Genomic DNA, 16,835 nt, shown 5'->3' on the forward strand with positions numbered 1-16,835 from the left:
TTCCTCGTGAAGCCTTCAGTCCCTGCGCATTTCCTGTGCTGTTTCTTGAATCTTCCCATTGGCAAAGTTGAATCAGCAGTTGTGCCCTATTAGGAGCCCGTGTGCGGAAGACAGAGGTGTCTAGATCCCACTTGAACCTTTTCTATTACCTGCTACCTGCATAACATGTCTTAAGCATGTAGATTATCTGCTGCATTTTATCCAGAGTTTACTTCTGCCTTCTCTCTTCAATAAATACAAACTTACAAATTATTGAGTATTTTTACTGTGAACTCTAGAGGTTATAAAAACACGGAATACAGACTCCAGTACTTCAAGAGTCTTGTCATTTCACTGCGAAAAGAAAACCCCTATATAATCAGAGATTGCTGGTGTGAGTGCTGAAGAGAGGGAGCAGGGAAATGCTGGGCTCTGTGAAGGGAAAGTTCGAACAAATGCACAGCGATCCCAGGGTTCGTGTTAGGATCCCATATGTGATACATTTATGTAGCTTCGCGGCTGTTCCTCCCCGAAGATACAGACAACCCTTCTTCTCTTCCACCTAAGTTTTGCCAACCGAATGCTCTGATTTTTTCCTACCTTTCTGGGTTTGGCCTACTTCCCTCAGACTGATAACTTCATCTGTTAGTTAGCTTTTGCTACCCAAAAACCACTCTCAAAACTTTGTGGTTTAAAAACACAGCTATTTATTAGATTTATGATTCTCCCTGTCCTCCGTTGGGGCTGAGCCCAGCTGAACCACTCTCTGGTTTCATGTGGGGTCACTCATGCCTCCGTGAACCATTCTGGGTCTGCTGGGGGCTGGAGAGTCTGGTGTGGCTTTAACTGGGACAGCTTTGATCTCTTCAGTGTGGTCACTCATCTTGTAACAGGTCCCCTTCGCTTTTCGCATGGCCACCGGGAAGGATGACAAGAGAAAGAGTGTGGGAGGTGTGGGACTGGAGCGCTGTCACTTCTATTACCTTTTTAGGGGCCAAAGCAAGTCACCAAGCCAGCCAGAAATTGAAGGGGGAAGGAATAACCTCATAGCTTGATGGGAGGAATTCCAAGTGCCCTGGGTGTAGGGAGCAGTGGAGAATTGTGTCCATTTTAGCTTCAAACACCTCTGGTAATGACCCCAAATCTTGCTAAGACCGTCAGATTTACACAGTATATGCTGCCCTTAGGCATTGTTTAACTTTGGGGCAACAAATGGCACCAGACAGTGTGTTCACTGCCAGATTGTGGAGTGACGTGAGGGGTGAAGATGTTAGCGTTTTAACAGACATGAAAAAGATTTGAGATGGGAAATAAGATGATGCGAAAATTGTAGGAAGAATTCACTTGTGGATCTGAGCAGAAAGAAACTTGAGATCCACATATCCAATTGTTACGGGTTACTCCTATGTGGATGTCACTGTAATTTCCCTATTTCTAGAACTGAAGTCAGTATTTTCATTCCCTAACCAAATTTCTTCCCGTCCTGCTCTTCTCAGGAAGTGATCCTACCATTTGCTATGTAGTCTGAGCCACACATCTGATGGTTCTTGATTCTTCTCTCTCTCACCATATTCACTCATTGTTACTAACAACAAATATTTAGAATGCCTATTCTAGATCACATCCTGTAGTTTCTCCTGTTCCCGCTAATCTAGACCACTGTCCTCTCTCCTTCATACAGCTGTCTCCCAATTAATTGGTCTTCATGCTTTCCGTCATGTTCTGTAGGACCCCCTGTGACTTCTTAAAACTAAATGTTCATTTAATTGGCATCCAATGACTGAATTTCTACTCTGTGTTAGACTCTGTGGATACAAAAATCAATAAGGCAAAATGAATGCCTTCAGGGACCTTTATCATCTGGTGTGGGAGACATGTGTTTTAAAGAGACGAGTTGATCTATGATACAGTAGTTAGGAGTGCTATGAAGAAAATGAAGTCAGAGTCAAGGGTAGAGAGTGGCACAGAATGCTATTTCAGATAGATGGATTAGGGACAGCCTGTCTCTGGAGGTAATAGTTGAACATCAGAGAGGGAACCGTGTGGGTATCTGAGGAAGTGTCAGAGAAGAGCAAGTAGCAAAACCTTGGGATAGGAGTGGGATTGGGATGGAAAAGGGTGTTTAGTGGAATAGAATGAGTAAGAGATCAGGGGGATGGTTTCACGTTAGGCCGTGGAATGGACTTGGTATATTATTGAAACTGTGAGGGAAAGTCATTGGAACTTGAGAATGATTGAGGATGTTTATTGAGAATACATCTGACTTAGTTTACAATGATCACTTTACTGCTATATAGAGAACAGACTGTAGAAGAATAAGAGGGGTAGTAGATTGAGTCACTGTGTAGCCCTGAAGATGGTGGGAAGAGGTGAGGTTTCAGAGTTCTTTTGAAGGATCTGCTGACAGGTGTTTATAGAGAAGGAGAGGAGCCACGGATGCTATGAACTTGCATGGGGGATGTGGAAAACCCTGGGTATGAACGGCTTTGTAGGAGCCAGAAGGGAGAAATCAAGTGTTTTTCTTGGGAATTCAGTTTGAGATAAGGTTTTTTTTGTTTTTTGTTTTTTGTTTTTTAAGATTTTATTTATGAGAGAGAGAGCGAAAACATGGGGAGGAGCAGAGGGAGAGAGACAAGCAGATTCTGTGCTGAGCACAGAGCCCGACACGGGGCTCAATCTCAGGACCCCGAGATCATTACCTGAGCCGAAACCAAAAGTCAGATGCTCCACTGACTGAGCCACCCAGGCGCCTCCCAGTTTGAGATGCATTTTAGACATCCAAACCATGTTAATCCCTATCTTAAAACCCTTCAATGATTTTACATTGAATTGTGATACAGCTCAAACAAAACAAACAAACATGGCTCGTAAGAACATTTATGGTCTGGTCCCAGCGTACCTCTGCATTCTTATCTCATTCCACTTTTTCTCATCCCTGTCCCCTCTCCCATCTGTATCCTCCAGCGGTACCAAATTTCTTTAAGTTCCTTTACCGCTCGAATCTCTCTTTGATTATTCTTTACCCTTCCCCCAAATGAGCACATCCTCTCCATCCCTTGCTTGCCCTCTGGCTCTGTGAGCTCCTATTTGGGAGCTCAGTTGAAATGCCATTTTCTCTAGGAAGTGCGCTCAGCCTTTCTTCTCTTGCCCCTGACTAGGTTCCACGTTCCCACCATACCCTGGCTACCCTTGTTATAATGCTAAACAGGTGTTTTTGTGAAATTGCTTGTCGGTCACACAGACAAGACTTGAAGGACTTGAGGGCAGGGACAGTGTCCAACCCATAGAGTGACCAGAATAGAGTAAGAGCTTGATAAAAATATTTTTTAAATGACAGGGGGTTAGATTGGAAGCATAAGACGGGTTAGAAAGGTAAAAAGTCATGGATTGGGGCCAACAGCCAAGGCTCTGTGAAAATTGGAGGCAATGTGGCCTAACGATAGGAAGAAAAGAGAAAGGGGCAGAGGGTTCAGATCCAGGCTTCCAAAACCTGACTGTTTTTAGACCTGATGTATTCAAGAATGGTGTGAATCCTGCCAGTGCAGTGGGCTATACACGTCAAGTGAAACTTGGTCTTAGTGTCTCGGAAATGTCTAGTGAGTTTTAGGGATTCAGGTTACCCTTTAGCTACGACACCGGGTGATAGAGCTGAAACGAGTTCTCCAAACACTGAGATAGGACATGTAGACATTCCGGAAAGGAGAAAATATTTGTTTGTTGGCTTCTTGGGTAAATATTTTTAGGACTGAAAGTTTCTACTTCAAGGCGTGTCAGGGGCCTAAAGATGTGAAGAGGATCCCACAATTTACACATGAAAGAAATGTCCACTCAAATAAAGGCACGGACTGTCCAGTTATCCTTTGGCTGTTCTGCCTCAATTCTTCTTTTTTTTTTTTTTTCCCAAGACCATATTTTTTTAGAGTGGTTTTAGCTTCACAGTAAACTTGAGAGGAAGTTATAGAGATTTCCCATATGCCTCTTGCCCCAACACCCTCATAGCTGCCCACGTTCTTGCCATCTCCCAAAAGAGTGGTACATTTCTTACAGTTGATGAACTTGCACTGATGCATAATCATCCCAAGTCCATGGTTTGCATTAGGGTCTCCCTCAGTATTGTACATTCTGTGGTTTGGGACCAACGTATAATGACATGGATCCACCATGAAATAACAAAGAGTATTTTCCCCGCTCTAAAAATTCTCTGTGCTCCACTTATCCATCCTCTCATCCCCAATCCCTGGCAACCACTGATCTTTCTACGGTCTTCATAGTTTTGCCTTTTCCACAGTGTCCTGTAGTTGGAATCAAATGGTGTATAGCCTTTTCAGATTGGCTTCTTTCATTTAGTAATTTAAGTTTCCTCCATGGCTTTTTATGGCTTGAGAGCTCATTTCTTTTTAGCACTGAGTAATGTTCCATTGTCTGGACATATCACAGTTTGTGCCGTAACCTACTGAAAGCCATCTTGGTGGCTTCTAAGTTTTGGCATTTGTGAATAAAGGTGCTATAAATAAGCATCCATACGAAGTTTTGTGTGTGTGTGTGTGTGTGTGTGTGGACATAAGTTTTCAACTTACGGTAAATGCCGGAGAGTGTAACTGTTGTATGGCAAGAGCCTGTTTAATTTTGTAAGATACTGTCAAACTGTCTTCCAAAGTGGCTGCATTTCACATTCCTACCAGCAGTGAATGAGAGTTCCTATTGCTCCATAACCTCACCAGCATTTGGTAGCGTCAGTGTTCTGGATTTTGGCCATTCTCATAGGTGTGTGGTGGTATCTCAGTTTTATTTGCATTTTTCTGCTGACCAATGACATGGAACATCTTCCTGTATGCTTATGTGCCCTCTGTATCTCTTCTTTGGCGAGGTGTCTGTTGAGGTCTTTGGCCATTTTTTAATGAGGTGGTTTTGTTTCTTTATTGTTGAGTTTGAGTTCTTCGTATATTTTGGATGTGTCCTTTATTAGATGTGTCTTTTGCAAATATTTTCTTCCAGTCTGTGCCTCGTCTTTTCAATGTCTTGATATTATCTTTCATAGAGCAGAAGTTTTTAATTTTAATGAAGTTCAGCTTTTCAGTTATTTCTTTCACGGATTGTGCCTTTGGTATCATATCTAGAAAGGCGTCATCATACCCAAGGTCATCTAGCTTTTCTCCTATGTTATCTTCCAGGAATTTTAGTTATGAATTTTGTATTTAGGTCTCAGATCCAATTTAAGTGAATTTTTGTGAAGGATGTAAGGTCTGCATTTAGATAGACTTTATTCACGCGCATGTCCCGTTGTTCCAGCACCATTACTATCTTCGGTCCATTGTAGTGCCTTTGCACCTTTGTCAAAGATCTGTTGACTACACTGCCTCAATTTCTTGATCCTCAGTTATGAGTAGAATTTTAGGAACTGGATTTCTTCTCATTTTCCTCTATCTGGGCATGTTTTGTTCCCCACAGCCTTTCTTCTTCTAACGTCCACTGTTTCCTGATGTTTCTTTGGTGTTATGTGGGACATACTTGAGATATGTAACTGAGAAATGATCCTCTGTCAAAATTATGTTATAGGAGATGTGAACCGTGGTTCTGGAAGGGTTGGAATACTGGTATAAATGTGTGGAGTAAAAAAATGTGTGATGATTCGTAGGAGGCCATCTGACCAATGTAACAGAGAATAGTTGGATACTGTTTTCTACTCCCATACCTCATCCCTCGTCTCTAGATCCACAGCCACAAATGTAAAATATTCAGGTCATCACAACTATCCTTACAAAGGATCAATTGCCCCTTTAAGTTTGTCTGACCTGCCTTTCCAGACAATGAAGAAAACCATTATCTTATTATTTTGTAGTAATCTCTCTCTCTCTCTCTCTCTCTCTCTCTCTCTCTCTCAGTGTTCTTTTGTAAACTATTGGGTACACTTATGCCTCCTATGACTGTGCTCTCATCAACAACAGGACTTAATAACACAGCCATTTCTTATGTACTTTATCTTCTTTAATCTTTATGACAATTCTCTGCATTCAAACTACAGATCAGTTTTTAAGAATTTAGGGAACTTAACAAAGTCAATGTAACTGGAAAGTAACAAAGATGGAATTTAACCTTTCTGGTTCTCCCAGCTGTAATAGTTGCTGTGCTGAATTTTGTGTTATTGAAACATACTGGGCTTCCTTGGAATTTCTGGAAAACCTACAGACTGAATAATGATCCTTGAATAAGTGGATGTTGGATCTCTTTTAACCAGGGGCATCTTTTTTTTTTTTTTCATGTGTGTGATAACAAAGGATTTCAGGTCCATCAGAATAACTCATAAATAGAGTAGTAAATGTGTTAGGACTTCCCTGGCTTAATTGAGATTTTCAAAAATCTATGAAGTCATCTTTGGTTTTGGAGTCATAGAATCTCTATTTCATGTATCCCATGAAGAGCCATCAGTTTATGGCCTCACAAAAGCCCAAAGTCCAATAGCTCTAGGTAGCCTTGAGGAAGAAAGGTTAAAGAAAGACCTTTTCCAAATAGACTCAAGAAGAATTAAAATGATTGAAACTGTGAAGGGGACAACTAAGCCTAGGTACTTACCAGTAGTTCCCAAGTACTGAGAAGCAGATGTCAGACCCATTTGAAGGGACAGCTTCATCTTAAATGGAGCAAGGCTAACTAACAGTGGAGTGAGCCATTTCCTGTGGTGTTTTGGATCTGCCTTCTGAGAGCTCATGAGAACTTACAGATTCAAGAATTTTGTGGAGTGTGATAGTTTAAAACTCACCATGATGTGTGTATTTACACCATGGAAATTGGCAAACACTACAAATAAGGGATTTTTTTTTAAGTTTATTTATTTTTATATATATATTTTTAAGTAATTTCTATGTCCAATGTAGGGCTCGAACTCACGACCCCAAGATCAAGGTCATATGCTCTTCTGATGAGGCAGCCAGGTGACCAAAAGGAATTTTCTTTTTTTATGAATTGAGGGGTGCCTGGGTGGCTCAGTCAGTTGAGCCTCAGATTCTTGATTTTGGCTCAGGTCATGATCTCAGGGCCATGAGATGGAGTCCCATTTTGGGCTCTGCACTCACTGTGGAGTCTGCTTTGGATTCTCTTTCTCTCTCACTCTGTCTCTCTCTCTCTCTCTCTCTCCCCCTCTGAATGAATGAATGAATGAATGAATAAATAAATAAAATCTTTTAAAAAATTTATTTACCAGCACATCTTTGGCTATTTAGCAAAGAAGTGAACTCTCTGTTATTTTAACTATAAAAAATAGAAACTTTGCAATTTCCTAAAAGATGTGTTGGAATAAGTGGAATTAGGAAAAATTAGGTCCCTTAAGTCTTACTCACCTGTATTCTACCTTATCCCTTGAATGCACTGATCACAGTGCTAAGGCAAGTGAGATTTGTGATTTGAATTTCTTTATTGGGGCTATATTGTCCAACATCTACTCCTGACTTTGCACATGTTACGGCTTCCTCTAAGCCCCTTCTGTTTTAACTTTTAACAGAAGAGTTTCCATAACCCTGTGGTCTGGTGTCAGACTGCTTCCTTTAGAATCCTAATTTTAATATTGACTAGCTGTGTGAACTCTGGAAGGTTACTGAAGCTGATTAAGCCCCATTTTTTTTTTTTTATCTGTTAAAAGCAGATGATAAAAGTACTTCCTTCAAACAGTTGTTCTGAGTCTTAAATGAAGCTAGACCACTTAAAGTAATTAGTCCAAGGCTTGGCCATGGTAAGGATCTTGTAGGTGTCAGTTCTATTTCCCTTAAGGGGGAGTATCGATTCTGGTTTGTTGTTGTTGTTTTTTTCAATTTCTTACATCTTTTGGACTCCAGAGTCTACAAAGAATTTCAAGTATATATACACTTATACTAAGTTGACTAGATATGTTTTTGAATTTGTCCATAAAACAGAATTTTTGTGTATTCTGCATCCTTATTAACAGTGTATACTCAGAGATGCAGTCTTAGGAGTCACTGTATCGATGATAACAATAGGTGTTTTCAATGTTAGTGGGCTGTTGACAGCATATAAATTGGCAGTCCATTGAAGACCTTCAGAACTTGGAGATGCTTAAAAAGAATGACATTGAGAGTTACCCCCCACCTGTCCCTCAAGAAAAGGTTCATGAGAATGTAACAAAGGTGTTTATTTTTAGTATCAACTGTTCTTTCATTGAGCAAACACTGTGATGTGTTTATGAAGACACAAGAAAAGCAGACACACCCAGAGTGGTTTATTTTTTTTTTAATTTTTTATTATTATGTTCAATTAGCCAACATACAGTACATTATGAAGGGTTTTTTTGTAATTTTATTTTTATTATGTTCAGTTAGCCAACATATAGTACATCATTAGTTTTTGATGTAGAGTTCAATGATTTACTAGTTGCGTATAACACCCAGTGCTCTACACAACACGTGCCCTCCTTAATGCCCATCACCCAGGTACCCCATCCCCCCACCCCCCTCCCTTCTGTAACCCTTAGTTTGTTTCCTCGAGTCCAGAGTCTCTCATGGTTTGTCTCCCTCCCTCTCTGATTTCCTCCCATTCAGTTTTCCCTCCATTCCCCTCTGGTCCTCTGTGCTACTCCTTAAGTAGAATAGCTCATAACCTGGGTATGGAAGAGGCCATTTCCGAAGTCCACAGAGCAAACTCTCAAAATGCATTCCTAAAAAGAATAAAAGCTCTTATGGATTAGGAATGGGAGACATGGGTGGCAACCATTGTTTCTGCAGGTATTTTCCATTTTGTGTCATTTCTAAATATTTAGTCCCCTGTGCGTAGACCATCATTGAAAATACAGTACATTATTCAGAAACGAAGGTACATACATTCACTATAAGTATTTATGTTGCGCATACTGTGCATGTATGTGGTTTGCATCATCTTCAGATATGCTGGAAGGGTCTGACTGGCCTCTTTTGTGAATACCAGTCTATGGACTACATATGTGGTGACACATTTCCGGAAACTAGTCTTGAGTTCCAGCTCTGGCTGAGATCTTCTCAACATTGATTGATTATGTCTGAGGAAATCAGGGCTAAGCTATGTTCTTTTTGCCTTTGGGTGATGCTGTAACACAGATTCCTGGGCAAGTAAATAGAGCCCAGTTTAAAGGCCATTTCAAGGAGGCAGTTAAGGAAGTGATTCATTCGTTCTCCTCTTTGGTCATTGTTGACTGGCATCAGTTTATTCTGTAGTCTTTGCTCTCTGGATACCTTGGGTGTATGAAACAACCACATCAGAAACATGTTTGGAAGCCTAGACCACTTGAAATGTGTGTTAAAAAAATCTAAAGATCACATTCAGAATTTAGGATTCTGATTTAAGGGTCCTCCGGCCTTATTACTCATTTGCAGAAAACACCTCAGGCCCTGATGTCTTTTTCTTTTGAAATGTTGGCTGCTTGCTATATTAGATTATCCAAATGAAAGCATCAATTGGATATTTCCTCTCCTTCCCCTCCCATGTTGGCAGATGAAAAGAAAAAAATATGGTACAAAAATATTTAATCTGTTAAAGTCAGATTTAACAGAAGCAGAGGTGGAAGAAAAAAACCTAATTGCTTCACTTTTAACACACGTTTTCCATAGACAGCTGGTTTTCTTCAATTTTCATAATTACAATTTCAGGAAGCGTCCCTCCACTTCAGGATGGTTATCCCATTTGCGGGTTACCCATTTCCTGCGCATTTCCTTCCTCCAGCCCACCTCTTGGCCACATTAACGTTACTTCATGTCACAAACGATACCACAGGTGGCCAGAACAGGTTCTGAGAAAGGGAAAATGACATGGAAACCTGTCAAGTTTGCTTTGTGTTACATCAAAGTGTTTGGTGAGGAGAGGCCCACACTCTTGGCCAGAAGGAGACTTCTGGAAAACGTAGGCCTTTCGGAAATCTACACTATTTCTTTCATGAACATCTCCATTAACCAAGCATTAGCTGGCTAGATATCTCTGACGAGGTCGGAACAGTGAGCATCATAGCAGTTGTGACCTTTGAAATGAGATTGAGGATATGCCCTCACGCATGTGATCAGTCAGCCGGTCTTAGGTTAGACTTGGTTTAATGCTTAGTCTTAGAGGGGCTTACAATCAATAAGACAAGATTCACACACAAGATTCAACAGTCAAGAGCAGTTCAGCAGAATTTATTAAGTAGGGGGTGGACTGTATAGAACAGAATATGTGTGTGTGTCTGTCTGTCTGTATCCTTGAGTTCAGGGATAGGGAAGAGACCGATGAGTCAGATGAAGGCCATGAGAAGTCTTTGTGAGGAGAGGTGTAGGGGCTGAACTGTGCCTGGGAAACTAGGGAGAGGTGGAGAAAGTGGAATTTGGGTCAGTGTCATAGTAGATTGTGTGTGTGTGTGTGTGTGCGTGCATGCGTGCGTGTGTGCAGGGCCTCAAATGCCAGAAAGAAGTCAAGGAGGTGAGAAAAAGATACAAATGTTCAGAAAATATATAAGCCCCCATCCTCTATGAAATTGATACTACCTGTGGTGAAAAATGGGTACACCCTTTGTTAGAATGAATCCTTGAAACTATCAGGTGTGTTGATAACATTCAACGAAAGGCAGTCTCATTTGGAGAATAAATTTACAAATTCCTGTCAGGGCTGTTGGAGGTATCTGTCTCTTGTTAGCATCAGATTTTGATGGATGAAGTTTGGAAAGAGATGAGCTTCCATTTATTTAGGTTGTAGTTAGAATAAAAGCCCAGTCATGCCTACAAAGCCCTGGATGGTCTGACCTCTCTTCCCCTTCTAACTGGCTGTCTTCCAGGCCATTCTTTCCCTCATTCCCTGAGCTTCAGCCATACACCACCTTCTTTCTCTGTCTTCAGTGTGCTAAGCTGTTGCCCACCGTACATTACCCTGGCATTTACTGTCCTCTACCAAGAAGACACATCTCTAGGCTCTTGGGCGGAGCAGCTCTTTGTCACCAGTCCTGCATCAGCTCTGATTTCACTTCCGGAGACCACAGGCTCCACCTCCCATCCCACCGAGAGTGGTCTGCTCCGGTCCCTTGGCATTCACCATTCTATCACCCTCTTTCATTCCTTAAAAACCCAAGGAGGACTCTGAATGGTATTGTTGGTTTATTATCGGTGTCTCCCCTTCGGAGGGGTCATTAGGACAGGAACCTTATCTGCCTGCTTACCGTCACACCCCAGTGTGTAGTAGGTGCTCAGTAAAGTATACGTTAGATGAGTCAGTGGCAGTGGGGTCTCCATTACGCGCAGGGCCTACAAAGCTCGCATTCTCTCCCCCCTCCTGAAGAGCTGAACTGTTACAAAGGCAGGAAGAAAATGGAGAATGGTACGATCTGGGGTGGCCCATGTTACGATGGCATTATGTTACAGCACGTCTTTTTTCCTTTGTTCCTCTACGAAGTCTTAAGAACTTGGGAAACAACACCGCTCAGAGGGACGTTTCAAAGAGATGGAGTTGGAGGGGGCCATTGTGTGGGTTGGATGGATGCTAGTATGTCAGGAAGAGCTGATGGGTTCGTGCATTTCTTGCTATGTTTCTATGTTGTAGCCATTGTGGAATGACATGACTATGACCCTAACGAGCTAAGATCCGATGTTTCTCCAGTCTGCCCTCTGAATCCTTCACACACATTTCCTGTCCAGACTTGGTTCCCTTCTTCGTTCCCTTCTCCAAGTACCGCTGACTGAGTATGCCTGCCCCCTACCTATCATGGTATGATAGCCGTGGCTAATTCAGCAAAAGAAGTTTGATGAAACTGTTACTTTTTCCTCCTTCGTGGGTTCTGATGGTAGCACCCCTCTGGCTGACACTGTCCGAAAGCTGCCTGAGTTCTCAGTTTTGGCTAGCTTGGCTTCCAGGGGCCTGGTTAAGAGATTATCCAGTGTGTGCTCTGCGGTTGCCTAGTTTGGGTTTATAAATGAAACGTTACAACGCTTTCTTCTGTGTCATTAATACGTGCTGACAATAAAATGATACATCCCTTATTGTGCTGCTGGGATGGAATTTATTTGACTCTATTTTTTTCAAAGGATCTATGGCATTAGCACAGGGCAGAGCAGGCAGAAGACTTCTGTTTGCTTGCCTTCCCCACGTGTACCCTTCCTGCCTTCTCTTGTTATTATGCTAGAGAACCATGCTTCTGCTCTGCAGGCCACCACCACATGTCCGTTAACGTAACCCATTATCTGCACAAGGAGGTGATTTGCCCATCTTCTGATTATTAGTCATCTGCACCGTCTAATTCTCCCTCCTCCTTCCTCAGCACTGCAGTGACAACACACATCCCTGCCAATCAGACATGAACATAGAAGGAGCCTGGAAGAGAGGCTACACGGGAAAGAACATCGTTGTGACCATCCTGGATGATGGCATTGAGAGAACCCACCCGGATCTGATGCAGAACTACGTGAGTGTGTGCTGTGGTCGGAGCCCCCTCCATCCTGGGAAGTAAGGGGACGCGTGTGAGGACTGTCAAGAAGTGGGGTTGCTACTGAAAAGGGCAGCTAGCAGATACAGTAGGCTCTGCGTATCGCTTCCATCTTACAAAACGTTGCACCCTCTGAGTACAGGGAGGTGAGCTACTGCTTTCAACTTTCAAGTGCCTTTGATGTTCTGATGACAAAAAGCAAGTGATAAGGCAGCAGAAACCCCACCCCCACCACCATCTGCTCCTGATAATGACCACTCTTCTCAACAACTCATCCACAAAGCCACGCCACACACTGTTTCTCTTGTGGAGAAAAGCGTACTTAGAACTTTTCTCAAGTTTTTCTACTGGTCTCTTTCTCTTTTTTTTTTTTTTAACTCCCTTTTTCAAAGGACAATAGTGATCAGCCTCCTACTAGTCCTAGGAAGCAGTCAGTTCCCTCTCTTAAGGAGGAACTGTGATTCCAGGACTCCAGGAGGATGTAGGATGTAGGATGAGCCCAAGACCACAGAGCCCACGGAACATTGGGGTCAGTTTCTGCCCCTTGGGCCTGTGGGTTCCATCTACCACTGTGGTATCTACTGCCTAGAAATGTGCAAATGATCTCTCTAAACTCTACCCCCTCCAAGCTCATTCCTTCCATTGGCTTTTCCTTTCTAAGGTCACTTGAGAGGGCCATATTATCTCTCAATATGCCATTCTCTGTCGGCTCCAAATTTGTGTTTCCTGACACCTTAGTGTTCTCTCTCAAATATTTCTTCTCTTATAAGGAGCCTGCAACGATCCCCTATTATCTGCAAATACAACTCTGATTCCCATGAGGGCTCAGCAGAAAATCCTGTGGATCCCACTCACACCCATGTCTTCTGACTTCCCCTCAGACCTCTTTTCTGGTGACGACTGTTTCCACCCAGGAACACTGATACCACCGCATGCCGCTTAAACGACAGTCGCTTTTCCCCCTCATCCTCCTCTCTTCTTTCCTGATTCCTTTTTTTTTTTTTTTAAGATTTTATTTATTTATTTGACAGAGAGAGACACAGCGAGAGAGGGAACACAAGCAGGGGGAGTGGGAGAGGGAGAAGCAGGCTTCCCGCCGAGCAGGGAGCCCGATGTGGGACTCGATCCCAGGACCCTGGGATCATGACCTGAGCCGAAGGCAGACGCTTAACGACTGAGCCACCCAGGCGCCCATCCTGATTCCTTTTAATTCCAAAATTTTGGCCGTGTCGAGGGTCCCTAAATTACATTTCATGTTGGTATTGAAAAAAATTTCTCTTAAAATCAGTGATTTTCTAGCCGCATACAGTTTCCTCTCCTATCCCTGAAAATACAAGCAGCTCTAAGTCATGGTGAAGTCTGCTTTACTTCCCTTGCAGGACTCTTACTGACCCCAAAGGAGGAAAGCCACGGGCCAGGGTGGGAAGCTTTGCCCCGTGTTCACGGAGGGGACCCACAGAGAATCCTGAGCTATATAACTGGGAGGACCCCGTCTCCGCAGATTTTTGTCTTCTGTATTCCATTTCATGGTCGTTAAAGGAGGCACTTCAGCAAGCCCAGCCCACCACCCTGTGCCCTGAGCTGCCAGGGAATGATGAGGCAGGCCCTGCCCTTCGGGTCCCTCTGCCCATCAGCACAAAGGACTTGCCATCCCAGCATGCCTGCTGCCTCAGTGGACACAGAGTGGCCCTGGGGTACATTGTTCTGGGCTCACTCAGAGTGGACCTGACCTTTTCCTTAAGGCCAAGTTTCAGAGACCAGGGATATGATGCCTTCTTGAAATCTGATCTCTCTCTCTCTCTCTCTATCTCCATCTCCCTCAGCATGGGAAGGCTTGGTTCCATGTCTCCTCTGCCCCCCTTTCCCTACTGCTCCAGCTTCTCATGAAACCATTTTTAGAGCGTGATCACCATATTCTCTCCAATGTTCCTTTCTTATTTGCTCAGTCTTGCTTATTTCATGATACTGAATCTCAAATTAATTTTCCTGAAGAGACTTCATTTTATCTTTGCAAATAAAATACCTCCAAGCCCCTTCCTTGGCGCCCCAGAAACTCCCACTGGCTCACAGTGACCCATATTTCTGACCCACACAAACCCCCAGTGTCACCTCACACTTGAATCTTTCCTTACAGTCTTCCCCTGTCACCCGTTTTGTGTCAAACATTCAGCCAAGAAACTTCACAAATTAATTTTTTACAGTGACATATTGAAACAATTTCCGCCAAATTAGGTGACTTTTCCCGAAGGTTAAAAAGAGAGAGAGAGAAGGAACTGCAGATTCATTTTGTTCTCATTTGAACAAAACGTTTGAGCGGCCACTCTCACCCTGCCTCCAAGCACACCCAGGCATTCACAGCATAGAATTTGAGAGCTAAAAAGAATTTTCTATTCGTCTCCTCCTTCAAGAGGGGAGAAGCTGGAGCCTGAAGGCTATAGTGAGTGAGCCCAGGTCATATAAAGAACAGAACTGTGGGGACCTCTCTCCCAACAGAGAAGTCTTTCTGGTCATACACAGTGTGGTATTTATGGGGTGTTCCTGCCCCCCACCAGCTAGGAATATATTTGATGAAACACAGACGGCTTTAACCTAATTATGATTGCATTCTTTGCCTCTTTCATTTTTCCCCCCTTGGAGGAGAATTCTCTAGAACATATCTGTGTGATGAGCAGTACCGATCCTTCTCAGTTGTCCTGATGTTGGAGCTGGTGAAGTATAGGGAAGAGCACATTGGATGGGGTCAGGGGGCATATGGCCTGGGTTCCAATCTTGGTTCCACAAGCTGGTTTGCTTCATGCCTTTGGCCAAGTTACTTAGCCTGTCTTGGGCCTCTGTTTCCTTATAAGTAAAATTAGTCAGTTATACTAGATAGACACCATTCATGCTCTAGTGACCAGTATGGGAGGCTGTGGGGCCGCCTTTATAGGAGAAGCAGGGACTTACCTACCACCTTTATATGTCCCGTGTATTTTGCATAATTTCTCCAGACATCAGACTCTATGTACTACACATTATTTTCAGAAACAAGAGTCTTTGATAAAGCTAGAAAACACGTTGGCTTTCACTAAAACTGAAATCAGGAATTACCCTAAAGTGTCAGAAAACACAAAACAGTCTAAATTAGTTCTACCTACTGTGATATAAATTGGAGTAAAGATATGAGCCAGTAATTTCTTTTCAGAAATTTAGAAAATCAAAAGAAAGAAATGTAGAAATTTGGAGATGTTTCACAATCACTTTTAAAAGCAGACAGATCCAGCTTTGGCTTCAGAGATGCTTTTCCCTCATTTTGAAGGCTTGACCTAGAATAAAACTTTGTTCATTATTTTGGTTGGGACAGAGGATCATTGGGTATTAGTAAAAAGTCTGAATTACAGACTCTTTTATAGTAGATACAACATCTGAAACCAGACAGCTATTGCCTGATAGAGATACCACGATACCTAATATAATAAATTTCTAATACTGATTTTTAATTGGCTTGCCAGTTGTTTGTGAATTATCTTCAAAAATCTTTGAATCATAAGGAATTTACACACTCCAGAAATGAAGTAAGGAATAGAGAGAGAATCCCTGGAAAATAAATCACTTTGCTTCTAGAGAGTCCAAGAATACTGCACCGAAAAGGTGGTCACTGGGGACCTCTTCAGAGGCATTGAACGCGAGGTCAGTTCCAGAGATGAGGGAAAATATGTTGGCAAGAATGGTCTGGGTTCTTCCTTGGTCTGTGGAGAGTGTTTTTTCACCTTAAGGAGAAAAATACAACAGTGATAATTACTGAACAAGGCCTCCTGATGCCACCGAACCATGAATGTATTATTTAATCTAATTACTCTCTTGCGGAAATGTGTTTAAGAATGCATGTGGCTCCAGGTTAATGGCTAATTACTAAATGTCTGTCTCCTCCTCTTGCTCACTCCTCTGTGGCCGTAGGATGCTCTGGCGAGTTGTGACGTGAATGGGAATGACCTGGACCCAATGCCTCGTTACGACGCAAGCAACGAGAACAAGTAAGGCCCAGCGGAGCGGGGGCTGGCCTGTGGCTGCCAAGGATTTTTGTTTTCTCCTCTTGCTGAGGGAAGTATTTTCTTAGAAAGCCTTGGTAACAAATGATCCATAAATTTGCTCCAGGGTGAACAGGTGTCTTTTCACTGAAGCTTCTGGGTAATAAAAAGGGGTGGTCTCCATGGTAAGAATGGTCGCAGAGAGAACCCTGGGGAATGACTCAGCATTTCCATATCTTGAGGGCACAGCTGGGGAGTATTGCCCCTCATGAGGTAATTGGCCGGTGACCCATTTTGGGGGATGGGGTGCTAAAGGGAAAGGCAAAACAATGTGTACGCCAAAAGAGTTACTTTATTCTGTTAAATTCAACAAATTTCATTGACCCCTGTGCTTGAAGTCTCTGCCAGGGGCTTTCTTATTAGCCGCTTTGTTCTTC

At 42.8% G+C, this 16,835-nt stretch overlaps 1 protein-coding gene across 4 annotated transcripts in view; it reads left to right on the plus strand.

Moving 5' to 3' along the window:
• Window positions 1–16,835, plus strand: part of PCSK5 (proprotein convertase subtilisin/kexin type 5) — a 456,302-nt gene that overhangs the window by 109,849 nt on the left and 329,618 nt on the right. For all 4 annotated transcript variants that reach the window (XR_013443967.1, XM_078062229.1, XM_036103195.2 and 1 more), the window contains exons 4-5: window positions 12,230–12,373; window positions 16,328–16,404. Coding sequence is in view for 3 of the 4 variants with exons in the window: in XM_078062229.1 (XP_077918355.1) it covers window positions 12,230–12,373; window positions 16,328–16,404 (221 nt within the window). In the remaining variant the exon portion in view is untranslated. The remainder of the gene's footprint in view (window positions 1–12,229; window positions 12,374–16,327; window positions 16,405–16,835) is intronic.

Source organism: Halichoerus grypus, chromosome 14, assembly GCF_964656455.1.
Source record: "Halichoerus grypus chromosome 14, mHalGry1.hap1.1, whole genome shotgun sequence".
Classification (NCBI taxonomy): domain Eukaryota; kingdom Metazoa; phylum Chordata; class Mammalia; order Carnivora; family Phocidae; genus Halichoerus; species Halichoerus grypus.